We start from the raw sequence: 14,062 nt of genomic DNA on the forward strand, positions 1-14,062 counted from the left end.
GAAGGCACAAACCCTTCCACCACATTATAGTTAACGTCCATAGGAGGGTAGAGGTAATATATTTTGTCAAAAAACCTTTCTAACCTATAGAGGAATTTAAATATACAGGTACATGAGCATAATACAAGAATAAAAAAACAGTATCCATGTTTCCTTTTGACGATATGAACAAAGCAGCGAAGGTCCTTACCACTATGGTATCAAACTATACCAATGTCTACCCAGAGCAATAAAAAATGTAGATTCTGATTCTGGCATTTAAACAAAAACTTGAACTTTTCTTGTTGGAACCACTGCTGTATTCTGTTGATAAATTTTTGGAACATAGCAGGATATATTTAGTAAAATAAAGAGATGAATAGGGAAACAGTATAATGATAAAAGTACAATAGGAAACTGAATTCTACTGATGTTTATACAGTTAGTGATGCATGCAGGATAAACTGTATTCTATTGATTATTCATAGAACATTGCAGGATAAACTCCTGCCTATAGATTTTGTGTGTCCATACTTGTATTCTGATAAGATCTATGTTATGACCTAACGCATCAATAAATATTATTGTCATTGTACTTGTATAATTTTTGCCAAATATTGAGTAAGGTCTAATAAAATATAAAGAATTGAGATACCCCTTTTCAAACAACTCAGTATTATGGTTTAATCTCCCTTGCAATATTGATCTACGTTGCACTAAGCTGAAAACTGTCTTATCCACAAAAATGTCTTGCTTCAATCAGGTTCCACTCAGACAAATTTCACTCTACATTATTTCACATTTAAATAGAAAAAATGATAGCACAAAACATTATGCAGTCTAGGTATCCTACGTAATTACATCACTGGTTTTACTTCAAGGACTAATGCTACCACTTCGACAATAATAATTATATGAACAGCATTGTAAGTAATCTGTTAATTTCACTAAATTGACAGATTATGAAAAATTTTATGTAGTTTCAAAATTGGTAATTTGCATGGAAAGTGAGGACAGATAAGGGAAGCTTGGGTATCATATAATACAATCAAATTTCCAAGGATATGTTAAGAATGCTTTGTTACACTTACCTTGACTTTCGAAATTCCCGGAGATGACACAAAAACAAGGATCCCAATTTCAATGAAAGAGTAGAGACGTTACTTGCTTCCCCAAGAGAAGCTGCTCTTTTGACACACAAATCCAATAAAGTTTTAAATTCAAATGGGAAGTCCTCGTTTGTGCTCAAGGATGGATACCAACTCTCCAAACATTTTGAATGAATATCCTCAACAAGTAAGGATAACTCCTCTTCAAGATTTCTACCCTTAACACACCAACTATGAGAACTGCACCCTGGAATACATCTTTCTTCACCTGAAAATCAAAACCAATAGACAAATTGAAGTATGTTTAGTCATTTTCCCATATCCATCCTAAAGTGATTGCTCCCTGTTTTAATGATAAATGTATGCTTAAGCTGTACCTTCCCAAAATAAATCTGAATAAGTCATTTACAATAATTTGAAAATTTATCTTGTCCACCAGATTTTTAATCTACCAACTGAATCTGAATAAATCATTTACCATATCTAAAACTCTCAAGTAATACTCAAGTTTGCTGCATACATATATTTTCCTTTACAGGTAATCTGGCAGTCCATGTATATAGCCCATAATACTAAGCCTTGAAGCTTTGCAATGGTGGATGTGGAGGCTGCATGAGAGACATTGCGTAACAACTAGCAGGGGAGATGACCCTCTAAATTTTGCATTCCCATAGATTTTAGGTTTACAATAATTTGAAAATTTATCTTGTTCACCAGATTTTTAATATACCAACGTTATGTAACAGTAGAAAATGACATCCTAGACAGAGAAGTGCGGGGAAGATGAGGCAAAAGGAAGAAAATTTGTTAGTTTTTAGTCCCCTATGAATTTCAATCAATTGGTGACCAATAATAAAAGCTAAACTACTACAGCTGTTGTCAACAAAAATAGGAATAATTTATATTATAGCTCAGGAATAATTTGACAATGTTCAACTTAGAAAATGTTACTAAGAATTTTTGTAATCAACATGTGGAGGTGCTTAATTGATTATGATGTAATGTATGATATCACATTGATTACCACAACAGTAGAAACAATCATTTATTACACAACTAAATCCACCCAAACATAAAATGTTCGCTAGTATTAAAAATCATTAATTACCCAAAATACTGTCAGCCTAACATCACTATTCTCTTGTGGCATATTGTAAGCTAAGATGTAAATGTAGATAAAGAGGTATTTTTTTATCCCTGGGTATGTGATTTCTTTTAGTGCTGAAGAAGTGGACAATAGCATGGTCTTACAAACTTCATGATGAGACTGCTAATAAAAATCTGCACATGTGTAGACACATTTACTGATGCAATTAATCATAATGCATACATTAAGCCTAACAAAGGAGGACAAAACTCCATCTTATATTTCATACAAGTACATGCACGTAGTTACCACATTGAAGAAGTATGAACTTGGGCTTTGCAATAGCCAATACCATGGCAGCCATGACCACTGAGAGCATATCAAGCGGTGAGTTACCGGAACAGTAAATACTAAGGTTTATCATGTGCACTGCTTTCATTTTACCAATGCTTTCTTTCCATAAGACTGACAAGTACTCTGCAGCCCACAATTCTAACACCTACAAACGCAGTAGATGGTTTCTGCAATTACTTTGTTGAAGCAATTCACAGCAAAACAGAATATTTACTTTTTCCCACATAAAATACTAAGTGGCTTTAAGTTCTAAGGCATCCCAATTTTTTCTTTGGGCCTGAGGAGTAGACAGAAACGTATGGTTGAGCTTAAAATATCCAGACACACTGAATGCAAGATAATGATGGCTGAACTGTACAGTGCACAGGGTTTATATAGCCACCATTCGACTGAGAACTTAAAATAGCATAACTAAGTGTCCAAGAACAACAAGCAATCGTCCGTTTTCTTTAGTCATCACCTTTTGATTTTAGAGAATTATGCACATGCTTTCAGGAAAATTGACTTGGGGAGGAATATTGACTGAAATTTTCCCACGCCTGAGCCATAAGAAGATACACAAACAATTTTCAACTCACCCATAATCTCCCTTGGTCCCGCATGAAAACTCCAATCATCACTCTTGGTTGAATCCACCAGAGAATCTGTTTCACTGATGGCCTTCTTTTTAGGCTTCTGCAAACTCGCATCACTCAAAGACTCTGGCTGGTAGGCTCCCTTGGGTGAATAATCGTTGGGCGAAGATAAATTACCAGAAATATTCACATTACTAAGATCTTGTCTGCCTTCCCCACATTCCATAACATCTGTGAAAGGCTTCCTCTCTCCATCTTCCTTTCCATTGCCGGAGATATCCATTGTTGACCGATTGCTATGACCCCTGGAGAAATGCACAACATTTCTTCTCCCACCACTACTTCTCTTTATGGAAGTGCTACCTGCATCTATCTCACTCATGTCTAACATCCTCTGCCTCTCTAAGCTTTCCACATCTTCCACTTCACCACTGTCATCCGTTACCTCTCCAAAAGCCACTTGACCTGCTTCACTGAAGTTTGGACTCAGCAGGCTAGCTGAATCTACTCCACCAATCAATACTTTCCCTTCGGGAACCATACTGCTACTTGGCGCACGACTTGATATAATTCCATGGGGTTCTCCAACTGCTTGAGAAACCTTAGACTCAAAAATGGTTTCTGTGGATGAAAACCAAGCCCTTGGAAGTCTGTTAATAAATGGAAAGGTTCTAAAAATGTGGACTCCCATAGCTTTTATAAGTAACCTGAGGCATGAGGAAAGTGAGAGTGGAAAGTGTAGAGGGATTGTGTGCTTGAGCACCATTCTGGAGGCTTTCACAGAGACCCATGCAGCAAGAGTACCAACCATCGTGGCAGAAGACAGGAGGAGGAGGATGAGTAGGGGAGATAAAAGGAATGGTGAAATCAACAGAGGTGGGATTAGGATGGTCAGAGAGAGCATGAAAGCCTGTTTGTAAGGTGCTGACTCTATGAGCCAGCAAGGAAGACAGAGCTTGATAATGGCCCATGGCGTCCTTGCCTGAAAAAAGATAAAGATTTGAGATCTATGAGTAATTAAATGTTTAATCAAATACATTGAATATTTTTAATGCAGTGCATACATAGTTTGATGAATAACATTTATAAAAAATAAACAAAAAATATGAACGAAATAAAATTAATAAAAATGAAAAGAAGAATAGCAAAAAAAAACCAATATTTCAAATCATTAAAAATGCACAGTTTTAATGGTTCAAGCCATTATATGGCTAAAAATAATATTTTTGCACTAGAGCCACAATGCATCAAAATCAATATCATTGATCTAATTTGCAAAAATTTTAATTCTAGATTGGAAATTGTGAAAACCACAAATTGAAGAAGAGGTGATATATTTTGAAATGATAATTTTTATAATGATAAAATTCATAATTTTCCTTCTCTTCCCATGCATAAGCACACTAAATACCAACAGAGTCTGAATATGGAGTACTGCATGACATTTTGCATTCAAGTTCACATATATCATTATTCATTCAGTATGTCACATTATTTTTCCCATCACTTTCACCTTGAGTTAAATGCATGAAAGGGAGACAGACAACCAAGCAACTCTGGACATAATCAAACAAAAAGAGTTTGGCAAATAATTTTTAAGTAGTTAAGATGCCTAAATTACAACTAGATCATTTCCACTAAACAATACTGTAGTATCGTATATAAAAATAATTACAATCAAGTTTTAAAGTTAATAGCACCATGACATATTATAAATTGGCAACATATGTTCTCTTTGTGAAAATATATCTTCATGGAAAGCATTACCCATCATCTGTTATAATTTATTCCAACACCCTTGCTCGTTTTCAGTTCCTTTCCATTGTATTCTCTTTTTTGGCTAACTTACTTGTTGACTTAACATTTTCACAATTTGGTTATTACATGAATTCTTTCCATATTGTTAGAATATTTTCTGATTTTTAATACTTTGCAAGAAATATCTCGAATTAATTGTTACCCATTTTCCTTCCTCATTTGCAGATAGCTCTTTCCCTTTCCTATGCACCTGTCTAACCTTGTTCCTGTAAAATCTTGATAACCTCACACTGCCCTTTCCACCATGTTTATTTCACCCCAACAATTTCCCATCTTAGTTTATTACCTCCATACTTTTACCTACCCAATTCTGATTTTACATTATCCTATTTCTATAACTTATTGAGCTATCTAACCATCTCTTCTGTAATCCATTACTTCCAACTCCTTTCTCTATTTACCATTTTAAGAGTTTTATTTGTAGCTTTTGTTATGCCTTTAAGATACACATTCCTATTCTTCCACTATACCCATCCCCGTGTCTTCCTTCAGGTTTTATCTACTGATTTCTGGCATTACTTCCTTTATATCACATCTAAAACTTCTACATTCCATTTTCTTACCTCCTCCTTCATTCTCTCAAATTTTACTTTCAACTTAGAGCATTAAATTAAGATCCAAGGCCACAAAACTTTCTTTTTGACCATGTACATATGCGTACTATCTTTTTCTTCCTACAATCATCCATTTTTCCTAAGCCATACTTTCATACCCATTTCTCTCTTCACCCACCACCTGTTAGCAATTTCCTATCACTACCAGGATTTACTACAAGATCACCCACAATCATTTAATTAGGTGCTTATGCTTATTCCCAGTGACTAATAGCTGACATACACATCTGCATTACAACTAAGTTAGCTAGATCTACTTTTGTAAATACAATAGGATTATATCACCAATTTTCTATGTATTTCGCCCTCTTCATTCTAGTTCCCTGCTCATTACTACTGCAAACTGACTCTTCACATTACACGACACTCCAAATTAGAAATCATTCTATCTCACATAGCACAGCCCTAACATATCTATATTTCTCTTCCTCATCTCCTACTTCATATTTTCTAACTTCCCCATCTTCAACTTTGTCCCAATGTTTCAAGTCCATATTCTGTGGTGTTCCTCTTTTATTCTACAGTCAATTCAGCTGGGCAAAGATCGGACTAGATGAAGACTCCAGGGGCTTGGCCATCCCTTCTGCTTGGTACAACAACCTCCTTGGCAGGTAAGGTTTAGTAGATTTCAGGACTACTTCCATTTACGTCAATCATGATTTTGCAGAAGAAGTTATTGATGTGATTTCCTACTGTCTTCCTTAATAGTGTTCTTAACAAGACACAATCACTTTTACTGGACATCCCACTGGGATTTGATGCCTTTACAGCCAGCTCATAAGGAACAGATACCACCTTTTGTCCTTACTCCTAACATTTGATCAATCTGCAATGGGTGACCCTTGAAGGATTAATTATTATCGTCTCAACCAGCAAAACTCTACGTCATTTTACACCACTGTTCATCAGAACATGTAAATCTTTCCATTATGCAAATATGGTAACCCATGGGGAGAGAAAGCAATGCAAGTTAGAAGAGTAAAATGGGGGAATAGGCTAAAAGAATGGGCAGAATTTCATCGGACTAAGTCACAACATATAAGTACACCTGTATGAACCCTGCATATGCATAGAATCTAATGCATAGAGTAGTAATAGCTGGCTAAATATTTTGTGATTGCGCTGACGTGTTTCCCAAGAAAGAGTATAGCTTGAAGCATTTTTCTATGTCTTTGACAATTGTACATTTCTTCTCTCGTTAGTTTCTATGTCTTTGCCATCACACAACTTTAAATGCAACATTTTTATTTGTTAATGGGAAATCTTGGTCCCAAAATAAGCATTTATAATTTTTAAAATTAAAGCTCAGCTGCTTTACTAAAAAAACTTCCTTTGAGTCTTTATACGAAATATTAATGTCAACAATTTAAATCCTAAGCCAGCTGAAATAATTTTCTAACAAAATTTATTTAAGTTTGTTTTTTTTATCTTCTTGAGCTATTCATAATACAAGTATTTTCTTATGCACAATTTTTGCCAGGAACATAATTACCTATGGTAAAATGATACAGCCAAAAATTTTGGCATTCTTCAATATCGTTTTTTTGTAGGGGCTTTAACTTTTCAGGTTTTGCAGCCTGAACGTTTTCTTGCCTATCCGTACAGAAGAAAGGTAACGGACCACATCCTTCTCTTTCATAGGTAAATGCAAAGTACGGACGGAGAGGACCCTTACCATCCCCGGGGTACCTTTTCTTTTCTTGCATCCGAAGGAGCAGTCACCACAGACTGCACTTCAATGGCTCATCGGTGGTGCTTTAAAGGCAATAAATAAAATTTCAATATTTATATGACTCTCGTAACATGTATTTTCCTTGTAATAATCTAACCCATTTGACACCAAACCACATAAAAATCTATAGTTTCAGCTACGCAATGTTGACTCAATGAAAGTGATGGACAGATGGAAAGAGTGGTCATATCTCACAATAGTGGAGAGCAAGTCATTATTTATTTATTTATTATTTACATAATTACGTTGCAATTAGGCGAATTTCCTGGTGGCAACGGTCAAGTTAGGTCAAATATAGCTCTTGCAACGAAAATTACATATGAACACATAAAAACAGATAAGAGACAAAATATTTTTACATAATGACACTTCCACATCACATACAAAATGCCGTCCACATCACATACAAACAATATTTTCATGACTAAAATGAAGTTTATTACTCAGCGGCTGCTTTACATTTCAACTTAAAACTTCTAAAATTAGATGGAAGGGGCTCAAACAAACCTCCAGGCAGCTGATTCCAATCAATTATAGTTCTATTTAAAAAAGAGTATTTTTTCTTATTTGTTTTTTGAGTCCTTATTTTTATTTTGAAGCTATGGTCGTTTTTCCCTTAAAGTTAGGCTTTTCTATCCCTTGCCATAAATCTTCCCACGCTTTGTCCTTTATAACAATTCTATACATCGCGCCTAACCTACTCCTTTTTCTTCTATTTTTCAAACTCTCCCATTTCAGTATATCTAACATTTCTGTGACACTATCTGTTTTTTTGTACCTTCCGAGTACATATCTTGCTGCCTTTCTTTGATCTTTTTCTATCTTTTTAATATGTCCCACCTCATATGGATCCCATACTATGGAGGAGTATTCTAGGATAGGGATAACCAGTGCCTTATATGCTTTTTCTTTTGTGGCTACGCTACTTCCTTTTAAATTTCTCAACACCCAATGCAATACTTTAAATGCCTTCCGTGTCAAGTTATCTACTTGGACTCCCCACCCAAGATCCCTAGTTAAATAAATGCCTGAATATTTGCATTGACTGGTACATGGGATGCGCGAGGGAGGAACCATATTGGGGTAAGGAGGGAGGAGTTTACCCTCTCTTGTTAACAAAGAGTTCAGGCCTTAAAGATAAGAAGGGGCTCTGGGCCCTTATTCTCTAGCTTAAGGGTTAAATTAAAATGCAAATTTTTTCTTTGTCCTCCACGTAATAATTTTTGAGGAATGTACGCTATAACAGAAATCCATCTTATCTTGAAAATCAGCAGCTTGCTAACTCTTCTCTAGAGGTAATGACAAAAGAATTAACTAATTCTCACCTAGTAAAACGTTTAAAATAAAATAATTTTGTCTCACACTTCATCCATCCATAGGGGGATACTTGAAAAAGCACATTATGCAAGAATAATAAATGTTTTAAGTTTGGAACCTGGGATAAAAAGTTAGTCCATATCAATGAAAGCAGGAAAAATATGACAGTGAAGATACAAAAAAATGAGTGATGTATACTAGGCATTAGTAAATGAAATGGCTGTGGGCAGAAGACACTTTGATTGGCAACTGCAGGGTCTTACTTTCAACGTCAGCAAATGGAAATGATTGAATGAGGACCCGGAGAAGCACTCATACTTGAGTAATGGCCTTATGCTAGGGACTACACTTTTATCCATCCTCAGTAGTAAACAAGGAAGTATATAAAAAAGAGCAATGCAAAACTTAGGGAACAATTCCTTTCAGCCATTATTTTCAATATTTACACTGTAAGAAGAATAATTAAATAGCATATAATGCAGCAGGTCTACACATCCACTGAAACATGCTAGCATGTTTTGTTATAATGTCATTTAGCTCTAATGATAAAGAATGATGAGGATCCAAAAATGAAACCACATTTTCTATGAAAGCAGTGATCAAAAGGTACCACCTGAATAGAAATAAAAATAAAGTGAATAGCCAGGGAATGTTACTCAGGCAGCAGGGGTATCAGAAAGAGAATATGTAATGAAGATGTACTTAAAGCAGAATGGTACAAAAAGCTTTTCTTTAAGAACAAATATTCTCAGGGATGAAAAAACATACACCTCAACAAAAAACCTCTTTAAGAACTGGAAGTACAGTTCTTTGAGGATATGAGACATAAGCAAAAGGCAAGAACAGATATTGAAAGCAATGGCAACTTTGATCACTGGAAATAAAGATTATCAAATGGATAGATCAAATGACATTGGAAACCAATTTCTAATGATTGAAGCATATAAAGAACCATGCCTTGGAATGGAAAGTCAGGAAGGCAGCTTAAGAAGGCAGTTGAATGATCAACTAGCCTTGAAACCTGAAGGCAATGGGTTTGAATAAACAATGTATTCATCATTGGATCCTTTACTTAGGTCAAATGGTCAGCAACCTCTGCCATTGGAAAACCTTACATTGAGTTTAATATCTGTAACTTAAAAAACATAAAAACCCATTGAGCATATTTTTTAGGCATAACTGCTTCATGACACTTTTGGAGGGCAAAGTGAAGAGGAAAACCCATAATTTAGAATAAAGGACAATAGGTGATAGGAAAATTATGAAGATGTGAATATTTGAGCAGATATGAGAGTCAAGTGGAGAGATGCATCAAACCAATTTTACAACCGACATGTATTAGCGATGAAAATTGTGATGCATTAGTGACGAAAATTGATGTTGCAGGATTACAGTTAAGGAAAAAAATATCTTGATCTTCTTCACTAGAATGGCGCCCCATTCATCTTTAACATATGCCAACAACTATTCTCAACAAGGGACCCAAATTAATCAATATCTCACATGTTACCCTCAATTATTGATTAAAACAGTTTAAAATAGGTCAAAAATCTAACTTGAAGACTCACCACCGGTGTAATTGAATAAGATTTATTGGTGAGATTTTTTAAAACAAACACTGACTTCTTTTAAGCTGCCGTAAAAACTGTGACATATGAGACCAAGATTTATGCGGGGGATAGGATATATCATGATCAGCGAATTAAGAAAGTATCAGGTCCAGCCAAATTAGATAACGGGAGGTAAAGTTTTTTCTGGCTTGATGGCAGTCTGTAGATTATCTTCAGTTCATTTCAATTGCATTTAACTGTCCATCAAATATATAATGAGGGAAACTATTTTCAACAAGCTAGAAAATTTTTCATAATAACCCTTAAAATATGTACGGTTATTACTATTTCCTTAGAGCTGAAATCGAAATTCAAGACAAGTCGGCAGAACAAGATTGGAATATTCTTTCCACTACTAAGTACTGAACTATCACAGGCGACAGCTGTTATGAATGTTAAAATACTTAACTTCCCGGTCGAGAGCGGAACATTCATTCAACGTGCAAATATCAACCAGCCTTAAATTGTAACACAATAAAAATACGAATTAGTTGATCATACAACCTAGTCACTTCTTTTTAATGAATAAACCTATACCATATTTGGGGACAATCAGTAAAACTCCATGCACACACAAAATGTTCTCACGTATACGTACCATTTATTGTCAGTTTCAAAGAATATTCTCCAGCCTCATTTTAAATATCACAGCCAGTGGCAGTCATGGAGCTTCCGCATTTTGAAATATCTTCTTAAGCATGCTCTATTCACACACTAAATTAACGCTGAGATCATTTGAATCTACAGAAAATGTTTTCACTGCCTGTGAAACTGAGATAAGACGAAACATTTCAGAGGACAATTATCAGTTTAACCCCGCGTACTTCGGCGAAGATAGCTCGCAGGTGGGTGGATTTCGTAGTTATGAAATCAATCCAATGCTACGAAGCGCCACTTCTTGAACGAAATCACAACATTCTGTTCCCTTGCAGCGAAATAGGAAAAACAAATTTGGCGATATTCATCACTAACAAATCGTGGGAGGTAAATAAGTATTTCATACCATTGAACAAGGACTATCGATAGAATTTTGCGTTTCGTCCCTTTACAATTATGAATGTGACGGCTTGCGTGCGGCAATTCTCAATTAGGTCATATCATTACCGCCAAAGTTCAAATTAGTAGATTCCGTGTACAAATACCTTGGGCGTAGACAATCAATACTTGCGTGTATCTATATTTCATTATATGTATATGTTCCATTTATTAGTCAAAATATTGTAAAAATCCTCGCTTATCCTTCCGCTTCGCCAATTGAAGTCAAACAATAGGGTCGTGAGCATTTTGAGGCGTATGTAATAGACACTTCTTTGTGAAGTATTTAATTGAATTCTATATTTTTCCCAGGAGAGTCAACAGTCAATCAGGAGAGAATATTTCTTCCTCGTAAAACTTATAACATATAACCCTAAAATATTGAAAACTTTTGCACTGGTTAACCTTCTTTTTCTATGTGATTAAATTTGTAATTTGTACAGTTAGAGTCCGTTATTGGCATTAAGCCTATGCCACTCCAGAAAAAAATACAGATGAATAGATAGACTTTTTCACTACTGTCTTAATGGCAGAACTGCACATTTAGGAGCACCACCATTGTGAGCACTCTTACATATAAATGGAAAAGAAGATCTCATTTTGAGAACTATACACGAGTATATTTTTGGACCAGATAACTTATAAAACACTGTGAGAGATTGCAATTTTTATATGAGACAAAGTGTGGTGTTGACATGGTTTGTGTTTTACAGCATCTTGGCCATAGAAAAGGTAGATACATATGACCCCAACAAAATTGTGTATTAGTCCAAACTATTCAGATGGCCATTTATCCTTAGCGTTATTGATAATTATCATTTTTGTATACTCCAGCAGGCTTGAAGCAAAGGTAGGAGGAGGAGTCCAATTTCAAAGGACTGAAATAACATTTAAGTAATGTCTGACCCTTGGCTAGATAAGCTATAAAGCGAAAAAATTTCCCAAGTAAATTAAAATCATACCAGTATAAGTGAAATTCAAAACAAAAATTTATGACTAACTTGAATTAAGCTTTCTTCAAATGTTTTGAACTTTAATTAGCTCAAATCAAGTTTCCAGATCAAGCTAAATTCAAATAACCTTCATGGAGACTAGGTGCCCAATTCAAATGACACAGGTTCAGGTGTAACATGGTGGAAATCCTTCATGATGAAAGAATACACTTTGCTTTTCGACATAGACTTTTTTTATTAGGACATAGGTTTTGTTACAGCACAGAATCTTCAGGTAAATTGGAAATTTTTCAACTCACACATACAGGGTTCGTCCGGAAAATAAGTGTACTGATTTTTTCCCGCCGCTCCAGGCGCGCCCAGCACCGCTCTGACGGGCTGCGATTGGAGGGGGGTATGTTGGCAAGCGACGCTGAAAAAGGCAGTCGGCTCTGAGCTGTGGTGTAGTGAGGAGCTCTGTTAACGCGAACCTCCACGCTCGACCCACGTCACGGAACGCGACGCCGAAGTTTTTGGAGCAGCGTTATTCCATCAAATTTGCGGTAAAGCTTGGGAAATCGTCTACCGAAACTGTCGGTATGATTAACCAGGCTTACGGGGAGTCAGCCATGTCCAGAAACATGATCTTTCGGTGGCACAAGATGTTCGTGGAGGGCAGAGAAGAGGTCGACGACGAACCACGGCCTGGACGCCCATCAACGACACTCACCGACGAAAATGTGCGAAAAGTTCGCGATGTACTGAACTCTGATCGTCGTCTTAGTGTTCGGATGATAGCAGAGCAGTGTAATGTGCCATTTTACGTCCAAGTGCTCGACAGGCTTCGAAAACGAGTCGCCCGCGTCCGGCCAGCGATCAAAAACATCTGGCGGCTGCATCACGACAATGCGCCGTCTCACACCGCGCTTGTCGTGTCGGACTTCTTGGCCAAGCACGGCGTGGCAACGCTGCCGCACCCGCCCTACAGCCCGGACTTGGCACCACCGGACTTCTTTCTGTTCCCGAAGATAAAGAGGAGTTTGAAAGGAACGCGATACGGGACTTTGGACGCCGTCAAAGAGGCTGTAACGACGTGTCTTCGAGAGGTTCCCGATGATGCCTTCGCGGGAGCGTTCCAGGAATGGGAACGCCGCTGGAACAAGTGTATCGACTCACAAGGGTCCTATTTTGAGGAATATTAGCTTAAGATATGTAAAAGTGTAATATTTTTTTTTTTTCCTGAGCTCAGTACACTTATTTTCCGGACGAACCCTGTACACACCCAAATGCTGGAAAAGAGGGGAGGGGAGGAGATAATAAAAATAACTTGATCAATGTTTTCTACTATTTACAAATGTGATACTGTAATTGAATTTCCTTGTGATAGATGATATCAAACCTCTCTTAACTTATGAGGGAAATATTTGCGCTAACTTATTTTCCTGCAGAGTATGCTCGTTGATCATAAGAGCAACATTGGTTTCACACTTGGGATGGAAAAATATTTCATCTGGTTCTCTTTCCTCCTCAGGGTTGTCAAAACTCAGGTTCTTCTCTGGAGAAGAGCAGAGAAAATGATCTTATCACATAACCATCATGAACATGAAATAGAAAATTCATGAAACTGACAGGGAAACAACTTTCTAAAGCCACTGATTTCATGCTGATTCATTTCAGCTACCATTGTGAATCTTGAGGAATTAACTTATGGCATTAAAAGAATGTAACTTCAAGGAAATTATAGCATTTCATTTTAAGAAATAGTTACTAGTACTATCATAAAACTCATTTCATGAAAAATACATACGCAAACAAGACAAAAGTGACATTCCCTTTCTCTATTGCCTCCGACTGGCTTCCGGAATAACGAAAACTTCAGTTTAGCTGGGAATTACCTGAA

General features: G+C 36.4%; 1 protein-coding gene across 2 annotated transcripts in view; it reads right to left on the reverse strand.

Moving 5' to 3' along the window:
• The window catches only part of LOC139696210 (uncharacterized), a 46,568-nt gene extending 35,339 nt beyond the window's left edge, over nt 1-11,229 (reverse strand). Inside the window, exons 1-4 of one of the 2 annotated variants that reach the window (XM_071594870.1) lie at nt 10,794-11,229; nt 7,212-7,291; nt 3,108-4,086; nt 1,071-1,356 (exon numbers count right to left, since the gene is read on the reverse strand). In XM_071594870.1, coding sequence (XP_071450971.1) covers nt 1,071-1,356; nt 3,108-4,086; nt 7,212-7,214 — 1,268 coding nt within the window. In that variant the 5' untranslated portion in view covers nt 7,215-7,291; nt 10,794-11,229. The remainder of the gene's footprint in view (nt 1-1,070; nt 1,357-3,107; nt 4,087-7,211; nt 7,292-10,793) is intronic. The other variant, XM_071594869.1, reaches the window with a different exon arrangement.
• Between the last annotated feature and the right edge of the window lie 2,833 nt (nt 11,230-14,062).

This window comes from Hetaerina americana, unplaced genomic scaffold (assembly GCF_022747635.1).
Source record: "Hetaerina americana unplaced genomic scaffold, ioHetAmer1.1.p SCAF_7, whole genome shotgun sequence".
NCBI classification, from domain to species: domain Eukaryota; kingdom Metazoa; phylum Arthropoda; class Insecta; order Odonata; family Calopterygidae; genus Hetaerina; species Hetaerina americana.